The sequence below is a fragment of the Schistocerca serialis genome, chromosome 2, assembly GCF_023864345.2.
Source record: "Schistocerca serialis cubense isolate TAMUIC-IGC-003099 chromosome 2, iqSchSeri2.2, whole genome shotgun sequence".
NCBI lineage: Eukaryota > Metazoa > Arthropoda > Insecta > Orthoptera > Acrididae > Schistocerca > Schistocerca serialis.
The window spans coordinates 1,025,163,347-1,025,179,332 of NC_064639.1; the positions used below are offsets into that span (position 1 = coordinate 1,025,163,347).

General features: G+C 40.3%; 1 protein-coding gene across 1 annotated transcript in view; it reads right to left on the minus strand.

The window, feature by feature from the left end:
* Positions 1-15,986, minus strand: part of LOC126458434 (cytochrome b5 reductase 4) — a 328,355-nt gene that overhangs the window by 115,021 nt on the left and 197,348 nt on the right. The window contains exon 3 of the mRNA XM_050095489.1: positions 9,505-9,675. Coding sequence (XP_049951446.1) covers positions 9,505-9,675 — 171 coding nt within the window. The remainder of the gene's footprint in view (positions 1-9,504; positions 9,676-15,986) is intronic.

Genomic DNA, 15,986 nt, shown 5'->3' on the forward strand with positions numbered 1-15,986 from the left:
CACCTTGCAAACACAGCTGGTGAGACAAATGGGACAGTAACTAGGAGGAGGGTGTTTGTCCTCACCTGGCTTTAGTATGGGTGTGACAGTGGCTTCATGCCAACATCTGGGAAACACATCATCTGTCCAGATGTGATAGCATGTATGAAAGAGAAAGTGCTTGCCCGCACAAGAAAGGTACTGCAACAGCTGAATGTAAAAATCATCGGCCCTTGGGCAGAAGATCAGGATGTTCAAAATGTTCAAATGTGTGTGAATTCCTAAGGGACCAAACTGCTGAGGTCATCAGTCCCTAGTCTTGCACAATACTTAAACTAACTCAAACTATCTTATGCTAAGAACAACACACACACACACACCCATTCCCGAGGGAGGAGTCGAACCTCCGGCGGGAGGGGCCGTGCAGTCAGTGACATGGCGACTCAAACTGCACGGAAAGATCAGGATGAAGTGAGAGCACGATCTAGCTCTTGCATAGTAAAGGTGACATTGTAGCATTCTTTATTCTGAGAGGAGAAGGGTATAATCCAAGCCACCACTATTCATTTCCGATGGAGGAAGGCAGGGTGATGGTGGGTGGAGCTGGAAATCACTGCAAAATAGCAATCCAAGGTGTTTGAGATAGTAATGAGGTCCACAACTACAACATCTGCTTTGGTCGGGACAGAAATTTGGTAATGGACCCTGGTCCCAAAGAGCCGTCAGAGGTTGGCCCAACAACAGGAGGAGGACTGGAACTGATAAAAGAACTAGTAAACAAAATCCAGCTAGCTTTCTTGATATCCCAAAGAATATGATGACACTGTGCATGCAACTGTTTATGATGGATGCAGTTCTCTGTCGTAGGAAGACAGTGAAACACAGAGACAGCACGTCTCTATCCATGAACTGCATCACAGCACACCTCAGTCCACCAACGGACTGGGACACAGCACAGTACTGGTGAAGTGCGAGGAATGGGATGTTCAGCAGCAGCAAGGATAACAATTGGAAGGTATTATACCTGGTCATCACAACTGGTGAAATGCTGTTCATCAAAGGTCACCAGTTAGTAGTGAAGCCTCAAGTCAGCATTTGGAAGCTGCCAATTGGGTTTACGCATAGATCGAGTACATGTCAGCAAACTGATAGCACACAGGAAATTGTAGCTCAAGTACATGTCAGAAAGAGTGAACCACTTGAGATGACAGGCAAGGTAAGTCCACCCTGGCGACACAGAATGACAGAGGGATGTTGATGGTACGAAGAGAAAGGTGGAAGCAAGGAAGGAAAACGTGGACTGCAACAGCTTGAAGCTCGGTATTCAGTAAGGTGGTTTGACTGAACGTCGTCTCGGATTAGCAGCATGACTTCTCCACGAGATGGAATGTCGTCCTTGAGGGGAAGGTCAAAGTGAACCAGAAAGAAATGCAGGAGGTCAAAGCTGTTGCAAGGAGCCAGAAAACAAGTGGACACTGCGATTCAAAGAGCAACCATAATTTCTCCTTGTTGGAATTAACGCTGTGAATGTTCTGTTGGAACAGAGTCATGACAGGGAAAGGGGAGGAGGGAAAAAATGAAGGATTGTCACCTCGGTGGCTGCCTAACGCCAGCCTTAAAAGACTCACTGCTACAGGGCACAGAGGCTGGGGATCCTACTCCACGAGATCTACAGAAGTGTTGGCATTCTTGCTGGGTCGGCCAGAGGATTCCAGGACAGAGAAATGGCTGTCGGTGCACACTGGCAAAACAGAGGTCAGACGGGTAAGGGTATCATGCAGTGAAACCACGGAAGATCTCAGAGTCGGTAAAGGAGAGGACCGTTTCTCTTTGCTTGTTTTCTTGGAGCCTTTGAATTTGGCAGATGAAGACTCAGGTATTTTTGGCTGTAGGGATGTTAAGTCTTAATGGGAGTATTCCTTCTGTCCTTTTCGGCCTGCTGGTTGTGTAGCAGGTGATTTCACTACCAGAGGCGAAAATCTGGTGGCTTGTTGGACAGCTGGAGGAGGAGGAGGAGGAGATGGGATGCTACCATGACAGTGGGCAATTTTACAACTGCAGTGCTGCATTTGAAGTGACAAGTCTGTGTGGCTGTGTCCTTCATGGAGGTGTAGCGAGAATGGTATTGTAAGTGCCTGATGGTAAAATGCAGAGTTTCTGACTAACCAACTTGCAAGTGACAGGGTAAGACACTTTGTCCTTTACCCATATCTCCTGGACAGCCCCCTCATGAAGATACATGGGACATTCTCTGGATGACGCTGCTTGGTCACCATTGCCACTGATACAACAGGGAGAAGTAGGTGGGCAATTGCCCCCATGAGCATCCCTACCACAATTAACACATTTGGCCATGTTTTGACAGGACCTTCGAGTATGATTGTAGCGTTGACACTGGTAGTAGTGCATCGGGTTTGGAATATATATGGTTGGATCGTGATGACTTCATAGCCAGCTTTGATCCTTGATGGAAGCATTATTCTATCAAATGTGAGAAAAAGAGTGCATGTAGCTGTGAAGGACGCTTCAACCTTTTTCATCACCCAGTGGATTGCAGTGATGCCCCGATTAGCGAGGTAAGTTTGGATTTCTCCCTCAGTCAGACCATCGGCTTGTTGTTTATCAAGTTTCCATTCGCTTTGATGGTGATGCCGTCATGCTGTACTCTTGGTTGCCCTGTCTCCCTTGTAATATTATTCCAAATTGTTTTAATTTTGTTATCAGAGGTATTAATCTCAGATGTGATACACATGCTTCTGGACTTTTTAATAACCTTTCTTAATGTAATACAGTAGTTTTTATAATATTTGGCTGTTTCTGGGTCATTACCCTTTCTTGTTGTTGGATACAGTTCCCTTTTGTGGTTACAAGAAATTTTTATTCCTTTAGTAAGCCAAGGTTTTTTGCATGGTTTCTTATAGTTAGATTTAACTACTTTCTTGGGGAAACAGTTTTAAAATTCTCTTACAAGTGTATCAAGAAATAACTTATATTTTAAATTAGCATCGGGTTCCTTGTACACCTCATCCCAGTCTAATTGCTGAAGATTTTCTCTGATATTTCTAATTGTTGAGTCATTAATTGAACACATAACTTTGGAGGGTAGTTTTGAATTACTGAATGGAGCTCTGTCATATACTGTAACTAGCTGAGCATCATGATCAGAAAGGCCATTATCAACAGGACAAGAATTTATGTTTTTAAACCTATCTTGGTCTATAAAAGTGTTATCTATCAATGTGCTGCTGTCATTTACTACCTGAATAGGAAAATTAATGACGGATGTCAAATTGAAAGAGCCGAGCAAGATTTCCAGGTCATTCTTCCAATTGCACTCTTTCAGTGAATCAACATCGAAGTCTCCACAAATAATAATTTGCTTTCCCCTATCTGTCAGATAGCACAACAAGGCATCCAAGTTTTCCAGGAATAAATGAATGTTTCCTGAAGGGGACCTATATACTGTTACAATTATAAAAGAGCCCTCCTTCAGTTTAAGTTGACAGGCACATGCTCCTATATGTTGCTCTAGACAAAACTTTTTTGTATCTAAGCTTTCTACACAGTGATAACTTTTGACAAATATGGCAACTTCTCATCTCACCTTATTCTCTCTACTCATATGTGCAGCTAGTTTATAACCACTAATATTTACCTTTTCCATATCAGACACAATGTGATGCTCAGACAGGCATAGTATATCTATTACATTATCAGATTCAATGTTTTCTAAACAAACCAGGAACTCATCTACTTTATTCTTCAATCCCGGAATATTTTGGTGAAAAATGATAACATTATTTTTTACTTTACTTTTGTGAGAATCTACTTTTTTCTTTACTCCACCAATATTTTGGTTAAATATGATAACATTATTATTTACTTTCCTGTTGTGATAATTTTGTGAGTTTTGGACCTCTTTAGCACCTGCCTGCCTGAACTTCTCATTGGACACAGATATTAGTCTAAAAAAGAGGTCCATCCATGAGTACTAGAGTCCGCCATTACAGATTTCGCTAACAACCCTGCCAGTTTACCCTTCCCTTTCCTATTGAGGTGTAGGCCATGCCTTGTGAAATCCCCCCCATCAATAGCCTCGACAGGAATCAATCCAATGTCTGACAGAGTGGCCGCCCTACGCAACTGATCGAACTCCATATTTACCCTCCTGACAGAGGGGTTCAACTGGGGCTGATCATGCCGCATGAAAGCAGGCAGCAGCCCAACATTGGTATGGGTCGTTGCCAAGGCTATTTTCACCAGGTCACACTCGATACTGTAGCCCTGGTCCCTATCAATACTGTTTCCCACTCCACCCACTATCAACACATGATCCTGCTTTGTGAAACCCTTGCACAAGGAACCTTTATCCTCTACCACCTGGTTAAGACTTGCACTTGGGCTGAAGAAGTTTGTGACCTGGTACCTGTCACCTAATATTTCCTACAAAATCTGACCCACACCTCTTCCATGGCTGCTTCCTAGCAACAGAACTTTCCTCTTACTTTCTACTGTTGCATCTTAACTACATCTACTTCTACTGGAGCCTCTTTTTTACTTAACTGTGGTAGCGAGGCAAATCTACTGGTTGTGCCAATTGGGAAACTGTCAGACACTGTCCTCTTTCTGTGGCCCCTGTTCCCAGCTACCACTTCCCACCACTGTTTACCCTCCTCCCCCCTTAACCTCTTCAGTTCCTCCCTCGCTCTGTCCAAATCAGCCTGAAGGGCTCTAATTTTCTCCTCCTGTTCAGCTATAATCCTCAGCTATAATCCTACCTCTTGAGCAAACCCTGTAAAAGAATGGAAGAGTCTCGTTTGCTTCCCCAATTCCCACACTGCTACAATTTCCCCAATGAAACCACCTGTCACAACAGCTGCACAAAACCCCTGAACTAACTTTCGTACTGCAGCTCACACACTTAGTATCCATGGCAGTATGGAAAGAGTGGAGAGCCCCCTTGAGTGACCTCAGTATGTGTCCTATCAATAGGGGGAGTTATTCAAGTCAGCTGCATTGGAATTTTATGTGGAATCAGCAGTCATGGGTGAAAATGTGTGCTGGACCGGGGGGGACTCATACCCAGGATCTCCTGCTTACAAGGCAGTTCAGTTAACCACTGCACCATCTGAACATAGTGTTTATCACAATTTTACAGACTATCTCGGCACACCTCCCAGTTGACCCATATTCCCACTGAGCGCCACCTATCCACAGCCCCGTTCATGTCCTCCATTCTTGTTAGTGTGTGATTCCCACATGTCGTCGAATGGAATTGTTCATTCGCACTGAAGGCAGTGGATTCATCACCCATCGAGGTATATAATTTAATTTTATAATTAATATAACAGTTTTTTCCCAGAAATGCTTTTCTTGCTACAGGCAATCCACATTTTATATCCTCTTTACTTCTGTCATCACCATTTATTTATTAGTAGAACTATTGTACTATTTTCCACTTGTGGTTGTAGCAGATTTTATTCTGCTGTTGTAATTTCAGCATTATACCATTCTCAAGCATCTATTAATATACCAACAGAATGGGTAAGAACATATAATGGAGACACAATAGTACAAACAAGAAACTAAGGAATCTGCTAACATGTCACGTTATGCCACTGACACAAAATTTAAGTAATGGTGCACTTTTAGGGCTGTCTCTTATATTACAGATCATTTAAAACCATAGGTACATATAATTTTGCAGATTTGAGCTGCATGTAGGCACAGTGTGTCACAGCAAAGAGCATAATTGCAATGTTGACCCTCCATGTATCCAATTATATTTAATAAATAAAAAATTAAGGGCACTGTTATGTATATGACAATAAATACTTAAATAGTGGATCATTTCCTGGTTAAAAACCGTTTTCTTATCACTGGTAGCAAATGCTTTAATATTCAGAGTACAATGCACCATCGAACAATATTTTCATCTATGTCATAGAATTGAGGAGAAATGTTACAACTGTAAAAAGAATTATGGTTAATATGCCTCTGTCCCACTTTAATTATCCTAATCTTGTTTTTCTGGTCCCTACCGAAACAATATCTAGAGCATTGTGCTTTATTTATGACAAAGTTGATTCTTGAAACTTATTAAATAGGCATTACGGGGTGGTTTGAGTATCTTCATGTGTTTGCCAGTTGACATCTTTCAGGACCTCCATGACACTCTCCTGTTGGTTAAACAGTCTTGTGATCATTGGTGTTACCCTTCTTTGTCCATATATGTTCAATATCCCGTTAGTTTACTTGACTTGGGCCCCACACACCTGTGCAATATTCTAAGATGGGCTACACCAGTGTTTTGTAAGCATATTTCTTTGTAGACTGGTTGCATTAACTAATATTCAACAAATGAACCAAAGTTGTCACCTGCTTTAACTGCGATGGAGCCTATGTGAGCATTTCATTTCACATTGCTGCAAATTGATACAACTATATAATTCAAACTGTGATTCACTGATATTGCAGGCATAGTATTCTACGGTTTGTTTTTACTCTCTTGTAAAAAATTTTGCATTTGAGAATGTTTCCAGTATTTGCATCACCTGGAAACCTTATCGAGCTCTGAGTGAATATTTGTGCAGATTTTTACAGACAGAACTACTTCATTATAGAGAACCACATCAACTGCAAAAGGTCTGACGTTCCTTTACTACTACCTGCAAAGTCATCGATATACAACATGAATGCCATGGATTCCAACACCCTTCCCTTTGTACACCCTTCCACGATTACATGCTGCATCCTCCTTAGAAAAAAAAGTCCACTATCTAGTCACAAACTTTGCTTGATACCTCATATAATCTTACTTTCAATAATAATCCTTTGTGGTACTGAGTCAACTGCTTTTCAGAAGTCAAGAAATACTGCGTCTATCTAACTGCCTTGACAGATGGGTTTCAGTATGCCATGTGAAAAATGTGCGAGCTGCATTTCACATGATAAATGTTTGTAGAAACCTTGCTGGATGGCTTGAAGGAGGTTATTTTCTTAGAGATACCTCATCTGAGCTCAGAATATTCTAAGATCCTACAACAATTGGATGTCAAGGAGAGTGGATGGTAGTTTTGTTGATCAGTTCAGGTGTGACATGTGCTCTCTTCCAGCCACTGGGAACAGTTTTTTTGTTTGAATGATCGCTGGTATACAACTGTTCAATGAGGGACCTACTCGTACATATATCTGGTATAGGATCTCATAGTAATTCCATCAGAACCTGGAGATTTGTCCAATTTTAATGATTTCAGCTCTATCTCAACAGCACTGACACATACCTATTCACTCATTTTTCCTGTGGTATAAGAATTGAACTGGGTCAATACTCACGTATTTTCCTCTGTAACAAGTACATTTTAAAACATGAGTTCAACATTTCTGTTTTTGTTATGATACCCTCAATTGCAGTTCCTGTCTCATCACGAGTGTCTGGACACTAAATACGATACTACTAACATGAATTCTTTGCAGACGAGTGGGAAAACTGGTAAAAGCTATCCTTGGGAAAATCAGTTTGGATTACATAAAAACCTAGGAACACGCAAGGCACTACTGACCCTATGACTTATCTTAGAAGATAGGTTAAAGGAAAGGCAAATTTACGCTTACAGCATCTGTAGACTTAGCGAAAGCTTTTGAGAATGTTGACTGGAATAATCCCTTTCAAATTCTGAAGGTGGCAGGGGTCAAATACAGGGAGCAAAAGGCTATTTACAATTTGCATAGAAACCAGATGGCAGTTATAAGAGTCAAGGGGGCATGAAAAGGAAGTAGTGGTTCAGAAGGGGGTGAGACAGGGTTGTAGCATGTCCCTGATGTTATTCTATTTGTACACTGAGTAAGCAGTGGAGGAAACAAAAGAAAAATTTGGAGTAGGAATTAAAATCCAGGGAGAAGAAATAAAAACCTTGAGGTTTGCCAATGACTGTAACTCTGTCAGAGACAGCAAAGGACCTGGAAGAACAGTTGAACGGAATGGACAGTGTCTTGAAAGGAGGATATAAGATGAACATCAACAAAAGCAACATAAGGATAATGGAATGTAGTCAAATTAAGTCGGGTGATGCTGAGGGAATTAGATTAGGAAATGAGGCACTTGAAATAGTAGACGAGTTTTGCTATTTGGGCAGCAAAATAACTGATTATGGTAGGGAAGATATAAAATGTAGACCGGTAATGGCAAGGACAGTGTTTCTAAAGAAGAGAAATTTGTTAACATCAAATATAGATTTAAGTGTCAGGTAGTCCTTTGTGGAAGTATTTGTATGGACTGTAGCCATCTATGGAAGTGAAATAGTGATAAATAGTTTAGACAAGGAGAGTATACAAGGTTTTGAAATGTGATGCTTTAGAAGAATGCTGCAGATTAGAAGGATAGATCACATAACTAATGAGGAGGTACTGAATAGAATTGGAGCGAAGAGGAATTTGGGGCCCAACTTGACTAGCAGAATGGATTGATTGGTAGGACACATTCTGAGGCATCAAGAGATCACCAATTCAGTACTGGAGGGAAGCATCATAGAGGGAGACCAAGAGATGAATACACTACGCAGATTCAGAAGGATGTAGGTTGCAGTAGTCACTCAGCAATGAAGAGGCTTGCACAGGATAGAGTAGCATGGAGAGCTGCAGCCAATCACTCTTTGGACTGAAACAACAACACATTGGCCTTCTTGTATTACCAGAATTTCTTTGGACTTTGTAACAGATCTTTTGATAATATTCTGCTACAGTAATTGCTGAAGACCTCATGTACCGCCCTCTTGACAGCCACATATGTTTCCTTCAGCATCTCTTTATCTACATCCCTATCCCTATGCTTTGTTTTACACCTATTATACAGTAGTGTCTATCTCTCTCTCTCTCTCTCTCTCTCTCTCTCTCTCTCTCTCTCTCTCTCTCTCTCTCTCTCTCTCTCGAAGTTTCTTTACAGTAACTGTATACTATGGAGGGCAACTCCCATCATGAACTGTTTTACTAGGAATATGTCTATACAGTGCATGGTCAACAGTTCTCAAACTTTAACCACAGTTGTTCTACAGGCTCCTGCCCGTAGGTACATGTTCCTCACTGAGATAAGATACCACTACCTCTTTATGTTGTTTACTGAACTGAAATAAAAATAGACAAATGGATGCAATGCAACTGCATTAGCAGTTGCCCAATAAAAGAGGTAGTATGACGAAAAAGCTAATAAATATGAAAAAATTAAGATTTATGGTGTGTGATGGAGGACTGACATGAATGAAGCCCATTTTAAGAAGTGCCTGTATCAAGTATATAAATATTGATCAAAATCTTCTGTGAATATCCAAAATGATCTGTGCACAGATTACTCACTTTTGTCTTTTACTATTACATGCAGGCAGCACAAGAAGAAACCATACACTGAACGAGTGTGGTGTACACAAATTACACAAGTGTGGTAGCTAATTTAGAAAGATTTATCATTTTACATAACACATATAGCAACAGCAAGCAAGTGATAAACCCCAATACAAGTGAAAATCAATTAACCTCTAATAGCAATCCAGGCATCATCTTTAGTGTTGTGCTGTGCCAATTGAGCAACAGTTACATCCTGTGTTACACCGCCTACACCGGTGAGGTCGGTTCCCGACTGCCCAAGACGTATCCAGTCCATCAGGGAATGACCAGGCCGCAATGCCACTTTGTTGCGTGGATTTCCTGCAAATAAAACAACAGAAAGCATAAATATCACCAGCGTTGACCTTACCTTTTATGTGTGTATTCTCTTAAAATAACTTGGCTGCATTTATTTTACCAGTTAACTACTATTCAGGGGAAGTGGAAATTTATCCTCAAGACAGTTAGACGTCTCAGGTTTAAGATCTGGTATCCCACACAGACTATCTGATCCACATATGTAGGAAAATAAGTAGTTAGCAAGGGGGGCTGAGAGATAGAACTTCATACTGCTGTGGCACGCAGACAGTTGTGGATGTTAGGTATGGGTACATATATTTGTGTACAGAAACACTGGAGTTATGATGGGTGCAGCAACATCAATTGTGCACATCGCACAGCAGTGTCAGCAAAGGCATGCTGAAAGACCGCAGGGTCAGCCGGTGATGTGTCTAAATATATCATATGATGGATAAACATCACATCACTTCAAGTCTGGATTAGGACATGGGAGTCTAGGATAAACAATGCTTCGCATCGGCAGCAGACTGTGGCATGACTTCATATCTAATGAAAAACAGAAGTGCCGGCATATGCCAAATGCTCCCTTACCAGTTTAAGTATAGACAGCAGAGGCTTTGCCCTTTGGTGTGTATTATGACCATTAGCCATGGATGAGGACACTAAGCAACTGTTGACTGACTATGCTTGGGAGGGCAGTAACTCTGGCAGTCTTAGAATTCAAAAGGATGAAATGTTTGTAGACAGTCAATGGCTGGTAGGAAATCCATTGTCTTTAATTTTGACTGCACTGAACGGATTTGAGGATGAGGTGAAGTCAGATTTTGATAAAACAGAACAGAATTTTCTGGGATTTAGAATCTGAGTTTCACAATAAAATTCGTGAACTCACTTATCAGTACAAATTTTTGTCTGACGGAATGTTGATTTAAGAGAAAGGAAGATCAAATTGAGGATAATCCAGAAGTTTTGATGGGTAGAAATGAGTGCGTAACTGAGGAGGGAAGTGCATTAACAGCAAAGGTGAAAGCTGTAGAAAGCAATCTAGGGGCACAAGATCTAATTTGTGAGAAATAGGAAACATAAACCCATACAATGATAAAATGTAAAAATGAACATGTATCTAAATGAAATAGTGAATACAAGAGAACTTTGGGAAGATACAGACAGCAATAGGTAACAGAGAAAGGAAGATGAACAAATTAAAGGGATCAATAAATAATGTTGCTGTTGGACAAGTTGATGTATTAGAATGTTATTCCATGGGACATAAGCTATGTAGTATAAAATATTTTTAACAGGGAAAATACATATTATACTATACATGAAGGTAGTATCTTGGAAATATGCAGCAGAACCAGTAAAGATAGCATTACACCAATGCATAGTAAAAATCTGGAATGAAGAGAAATTACCAGAAAATTGGACTACTGCTATAATACATCCATTACATAAGAAAGGAGAAAAATCAAATCCAGACAACTATAGAGGAATTTCCCTTTTGGACTACACGTATAAGATCATGTCAAGAATACTATACAACCGCTGTAAAGATCAACTAGAACTGGAACTGGGAGAATATCAAGGAGGGTTTAGATCCTGGAGAAGCTGCCCAGAACAGATAATCACCTTGAAGTTAGTTATGGATGTCTACAAAAGAAGACAAAAACAACTGGTCATAACCTTTGTAGATTTCAAAAAGGCATATGATTGCATCCATAGATCTTCAATGATGAAAATATTAAGGAATTTTGGACTTCATCCTAAATTAATAAAAATGATACAGTTAACCTTAACAAACACCAAATCCAAAGTAAAATTTAGAGGAGAAATATCTGAACCATTTACGATTAAAACAGGGTTGGGACAGGGAGATTGTTTATCACCATTGCTATTCAGTTGTGCTCTTGAATATGTAATGAGAGAATGGTACAAGGAAAATCCTATGAATATTAAAATTGGAACTAAGAAAGATAAAATAAACCTAAATTGCTTCGGATTTGCTGATGACCTAGCATTACTAGCTAATAATATTCAGGAAGCCACGAAACAAATAACAAGCTTACAAAATATAGCACAAAAATTAGGACTCCAGATATCATTTGAAAAGACTGAAATAATGGTAACGGATCCACTTGTAATAGATCACATCACAGTGAATAATAGGGAAATTAAAATAGTGAAACAATTTAAATACCTGGGTGAAATTATAACACATAAATTGGACGAGAAACTTGCATGGCGAGCAAGAACTAATAAAATGATAAAAGCTCAAAAACTAACATGGTCTACGTACAATAAAAAATGTCTATCAATTAAAACAAAATTAAAACATTACAAGACGGTGGTTCAACCAGAGGTTACATACAGAAGTGAAACTCTTTTTAAAGTCACCCAGAAAAACACAATTGACAAAATTTTAAAAGTAGAGAGAAGAATTGCTAGAACATGCATAAATAAGAAATATCAAAAAGCTGGGCAATGGCGGATAGTTCCAAATGAAGTGGTATACAGAGAACTGTAGCCCATCACTGATACTATACGAAAGAAAAGGATCTGTTTTTGTGGTCACATTCTGAGGACACCAGAAACCAGATTATCAAGGAAAATTATTGAGAAACTCTAGAATTTGAAACAACAAGGAGGATGGCTTAAGGAAATAAGAGAGGATATGGAAGAACTGGAAATAACTCTGGATGATTTGCAGAACAAAACGCCAAATTTAAAGAAGTTGAGGGACACAGAAATAAGATTTAAACCAAAAATTGACAAACGACATACAGTGAAAAGGGTATTTACAGATAAGGAACGATGAAAAGCATCGGAACGAATGAAGAGATACTGGGCCACTCGGAAGGGGAAAATACCAAAGAAGAGGACCAGAAATGATTGACTGAAGTGGTCCAATGAGGCCGTAAAAGCAGAAGAAGAAGAAGAAGAAGAAGAAGAAGAAGAAGAAGAAGGTAGTATCTGTTCCTGAAAGAACAGTTACCATTTATGACCATGCAGCTTTCTCTAGAATGAAATGATAATTAAATGGACACCCTAGCTGCAACCAGGCATTGATATACTTCATTGGGGATATGTTGAAAATGTGTGCCCCGACCCAGACTCGAACCCGGGATCTCCTGCTAACATGGCAGACGCTCTATCCATCTGAGCCACTGAGGGCACAGAGGATAGTGCACCTGCAGGGACTTATCCCTTGCATGCTCCCCGTGAGACAAACATTCCCAACATGTCCACACCACTACATTCGTAGTGTGCCTAATAGATGTTTGCCCATCATACTCATTACTCGTGGCAGATTAATCTACCAAGCCCCATAAGAGTTTGGGCATAGCATGTGCGTTCGCACAAGAAGGTCAATGGCCGGGAAGCCATATTTTAACTATATATGAAGGTAGTATCTGTTCCCGAAAGAACAATTACAGTTGATGAACATGCAGCTTTTGCTAGAATGAAATGATAATTACATGGACACCCTAGCTGCAACCAGATAGTTGGTAGATTAATCTGCCACGAGTAATGAGTATGATGGGCAAACATCTATTAGGCGCACTACGAATGTAGTGGTGTGGACATGTTGGGACTGTTCATCTCACGGGGAGTGTGCAAGGGATAAGTCCCTGTGGGTGCACTATCCTCTGTGCCCTCGGTGGCTCACCAGGAAAGTACTTGGGTTCGAACAAACAGATCTGTATGAACGTTTGGTTACAGGACCATTATGTACCTCTGAATGTGCTGGTGGGTGTCGTTTTTCTGCAAAACTCTGCAGTCATGCTCTAGATATCACTGTAGATATAATTGTAGACACCATACGCAATGCAGCAATCTTAACTATAAATGTAAATGCGGAATATGTCACTAAAATGCTCCAAGCAATACGAATTACTGCAAAACGCACAGTGAAGAAATGCAAGTTGATCGCATGGCGTATTTGCACATTCTATAATATCAGTGTTGAATGCCACGTCAATGACACTTTTGAAGTTGTTCACTGGTTCACCAATATCATAGCCAGTGTTCTGCCACGCGTAATGAAGCATTGGTCTGTATACTCCCGCAGATAACTGATTGTAAATGACAGAATGCATATTCATGATAAAGAATCTGTCGTGCAATTTCGACTGCATATTACTGGAACGTAGTTTAATGAAGTCTGTTATTCTCTTGGCATATATTTTATATTGCCTGAAGAAATACACATCCAGAGGTTGTGCATATTTTGTAGTTTTAGGCGGAATGATTTTTAAATCTACATGTTTTCCGCCAGATGCTTCCAGTAGAACTCGTTCATCCTTATGTCCAGATCAGGAGTCACAAAGTACTAATGACTTTCTCGACAAATGTGGATTCAAAACTGACAGAAGAAACGTCTTCAGATGTTGTTTCGTCATCTTCCCACTCTCACTTGCATCGACGACGACATTTGGAGGGCACCGCGTTTCTATTTCCCTTGACACACGGGGTCCAAACTTTCCACTGGATTCTTGGAAGCAAATATAGAGTTTGTCTGCCAATCATCCAGCCATTGCTATAACAACATCGATCGTGTAACTATGTGTTGCACAGTTAACTGATTGCAACATTGCGACAGTGTTTCTCTCCCCTTTCATGGATAGTGTTCTGTCACAAGAAAGTTCATGGTTGAACTGACTCTGATCACAGTTCCATACAGAACTAATATCAATGTTTTCTCTCGTGATATGCTCATTGACATCAGCAACAAACGTTTGAGCTCTTTCAATCAGCTCTTCTTCGTCATCCTTATCTTTTCATGCTTGGAGCATAGTAATACGGCATGATGTTATCCTAAACTCCTCTTTCAAATTACCAATAAATCCTAGTGAAGCTGTAAAGTTTGTACACCCGAGATTTCTGGCTACGTCCAATGCCCAATGTTGTAAATGCCAATACTTAACGGCAGAACTGCATTCTCGCGCTTCATTGAATTTCGCCATTACACGCTCCTTGATGGTCTCGAAAAGCAGTGTATGATTTTCTTTGAAAACTGTATTTCCTTCTCTTTTCTTTGCTACGTAATCCAGTATGTTTTTAATATTGCTTTTAGACTTCAGTTTAGGGTATCTTTTCAGAAGCTTGTCGTATGTGTCGAAACCTCTTACACAACAATCATCGTACACGTTCTCCAGTGTGTTGTCATCAGACGCCGTGATGATACTTGCAACTTTAACCTTCTCCTTGGGAGACGGTTGGTATTCACTGTCACTGCTTCCATCGCCTCTTCCTGCACTTGGCGTAGCACTACTTTTTGCAATGAGTTGTTCGTCATTATCATCCCTATCATCATCATTATGTGTTAGTGTTACAACAGTATCTGTTTCTAACTTCTGCTCATATTTCTGCACTATAATAGATACCAGAAAACATGCGAATGATTCATCTTCTACACCAATACCTTCTTCACGAAGAAGGGTTCTTCGTAACTTCATCTCAACCAATCACAATACATTAGAAGGATTGATTACCAATCGTCGAGCCATCTGACGCTTCAATACACATGATGTCACAAAATGTAACTTCAGAGGCACACTGCACCGTCCCTACTGGTCCCGACTGGCGTACCGGCAGGTCAGTGTGCAATGCGGCACGGCATACGCAGAGGCCTCTAACGGACGACTGCAGAGTTTTGCAGATGCGGGAGTATCACTAGTGCAATAAGAGACCTTTACATTATTTCTCACACGATTTTGCTGTATTTGTGTTTGTTCGAGCCCAAGTACTTTCCTTGTCAGATGGATAGAACGTCTGCCATGTAAGCAAGAGATCCCGGGTTCGAGTCCCGGTCGGGGCACACATTTTCAACATGTCCCCAATTAAGTATATCAATGCCTGGTTGCAGCTAGGGTGTTCATTTAATTATCATTACATCTCATACTACTAATTTTTTTGGTAGCATGCAGGGCCAGTTTCATTATATGCATCAGTGAAGCTGCAAAGATAAATTTTCTTAACAAGAAGTTCAGATTTGGGCTAATTTTTAGCAAGGTGAGTAGTTTACATATTTTTGCCTTTTGAAACTATGTTTTTACATAAGGAGAGGCAAAATTGATTGACAGAATTAGTTTTTGAATGGGCTAAGCTATAACATTGCAAAAGGAGAGCTTGAAGGAGTTCTGTCAGAACTAATTGAATAAGCTAATTCCTTTGGACAGACCACTGGAAATTCTTGGAGAAATTTCTGAGTGCAGCACTGGGACAAGTAAGAGAAAATTATTTTAAATTCTGCACTTGGTATTTGGTGTGACTTAATATTGCAATTAGCATGTTAAGTTCAATATGAAGTGAGAGTACTGTAGGTGAACATC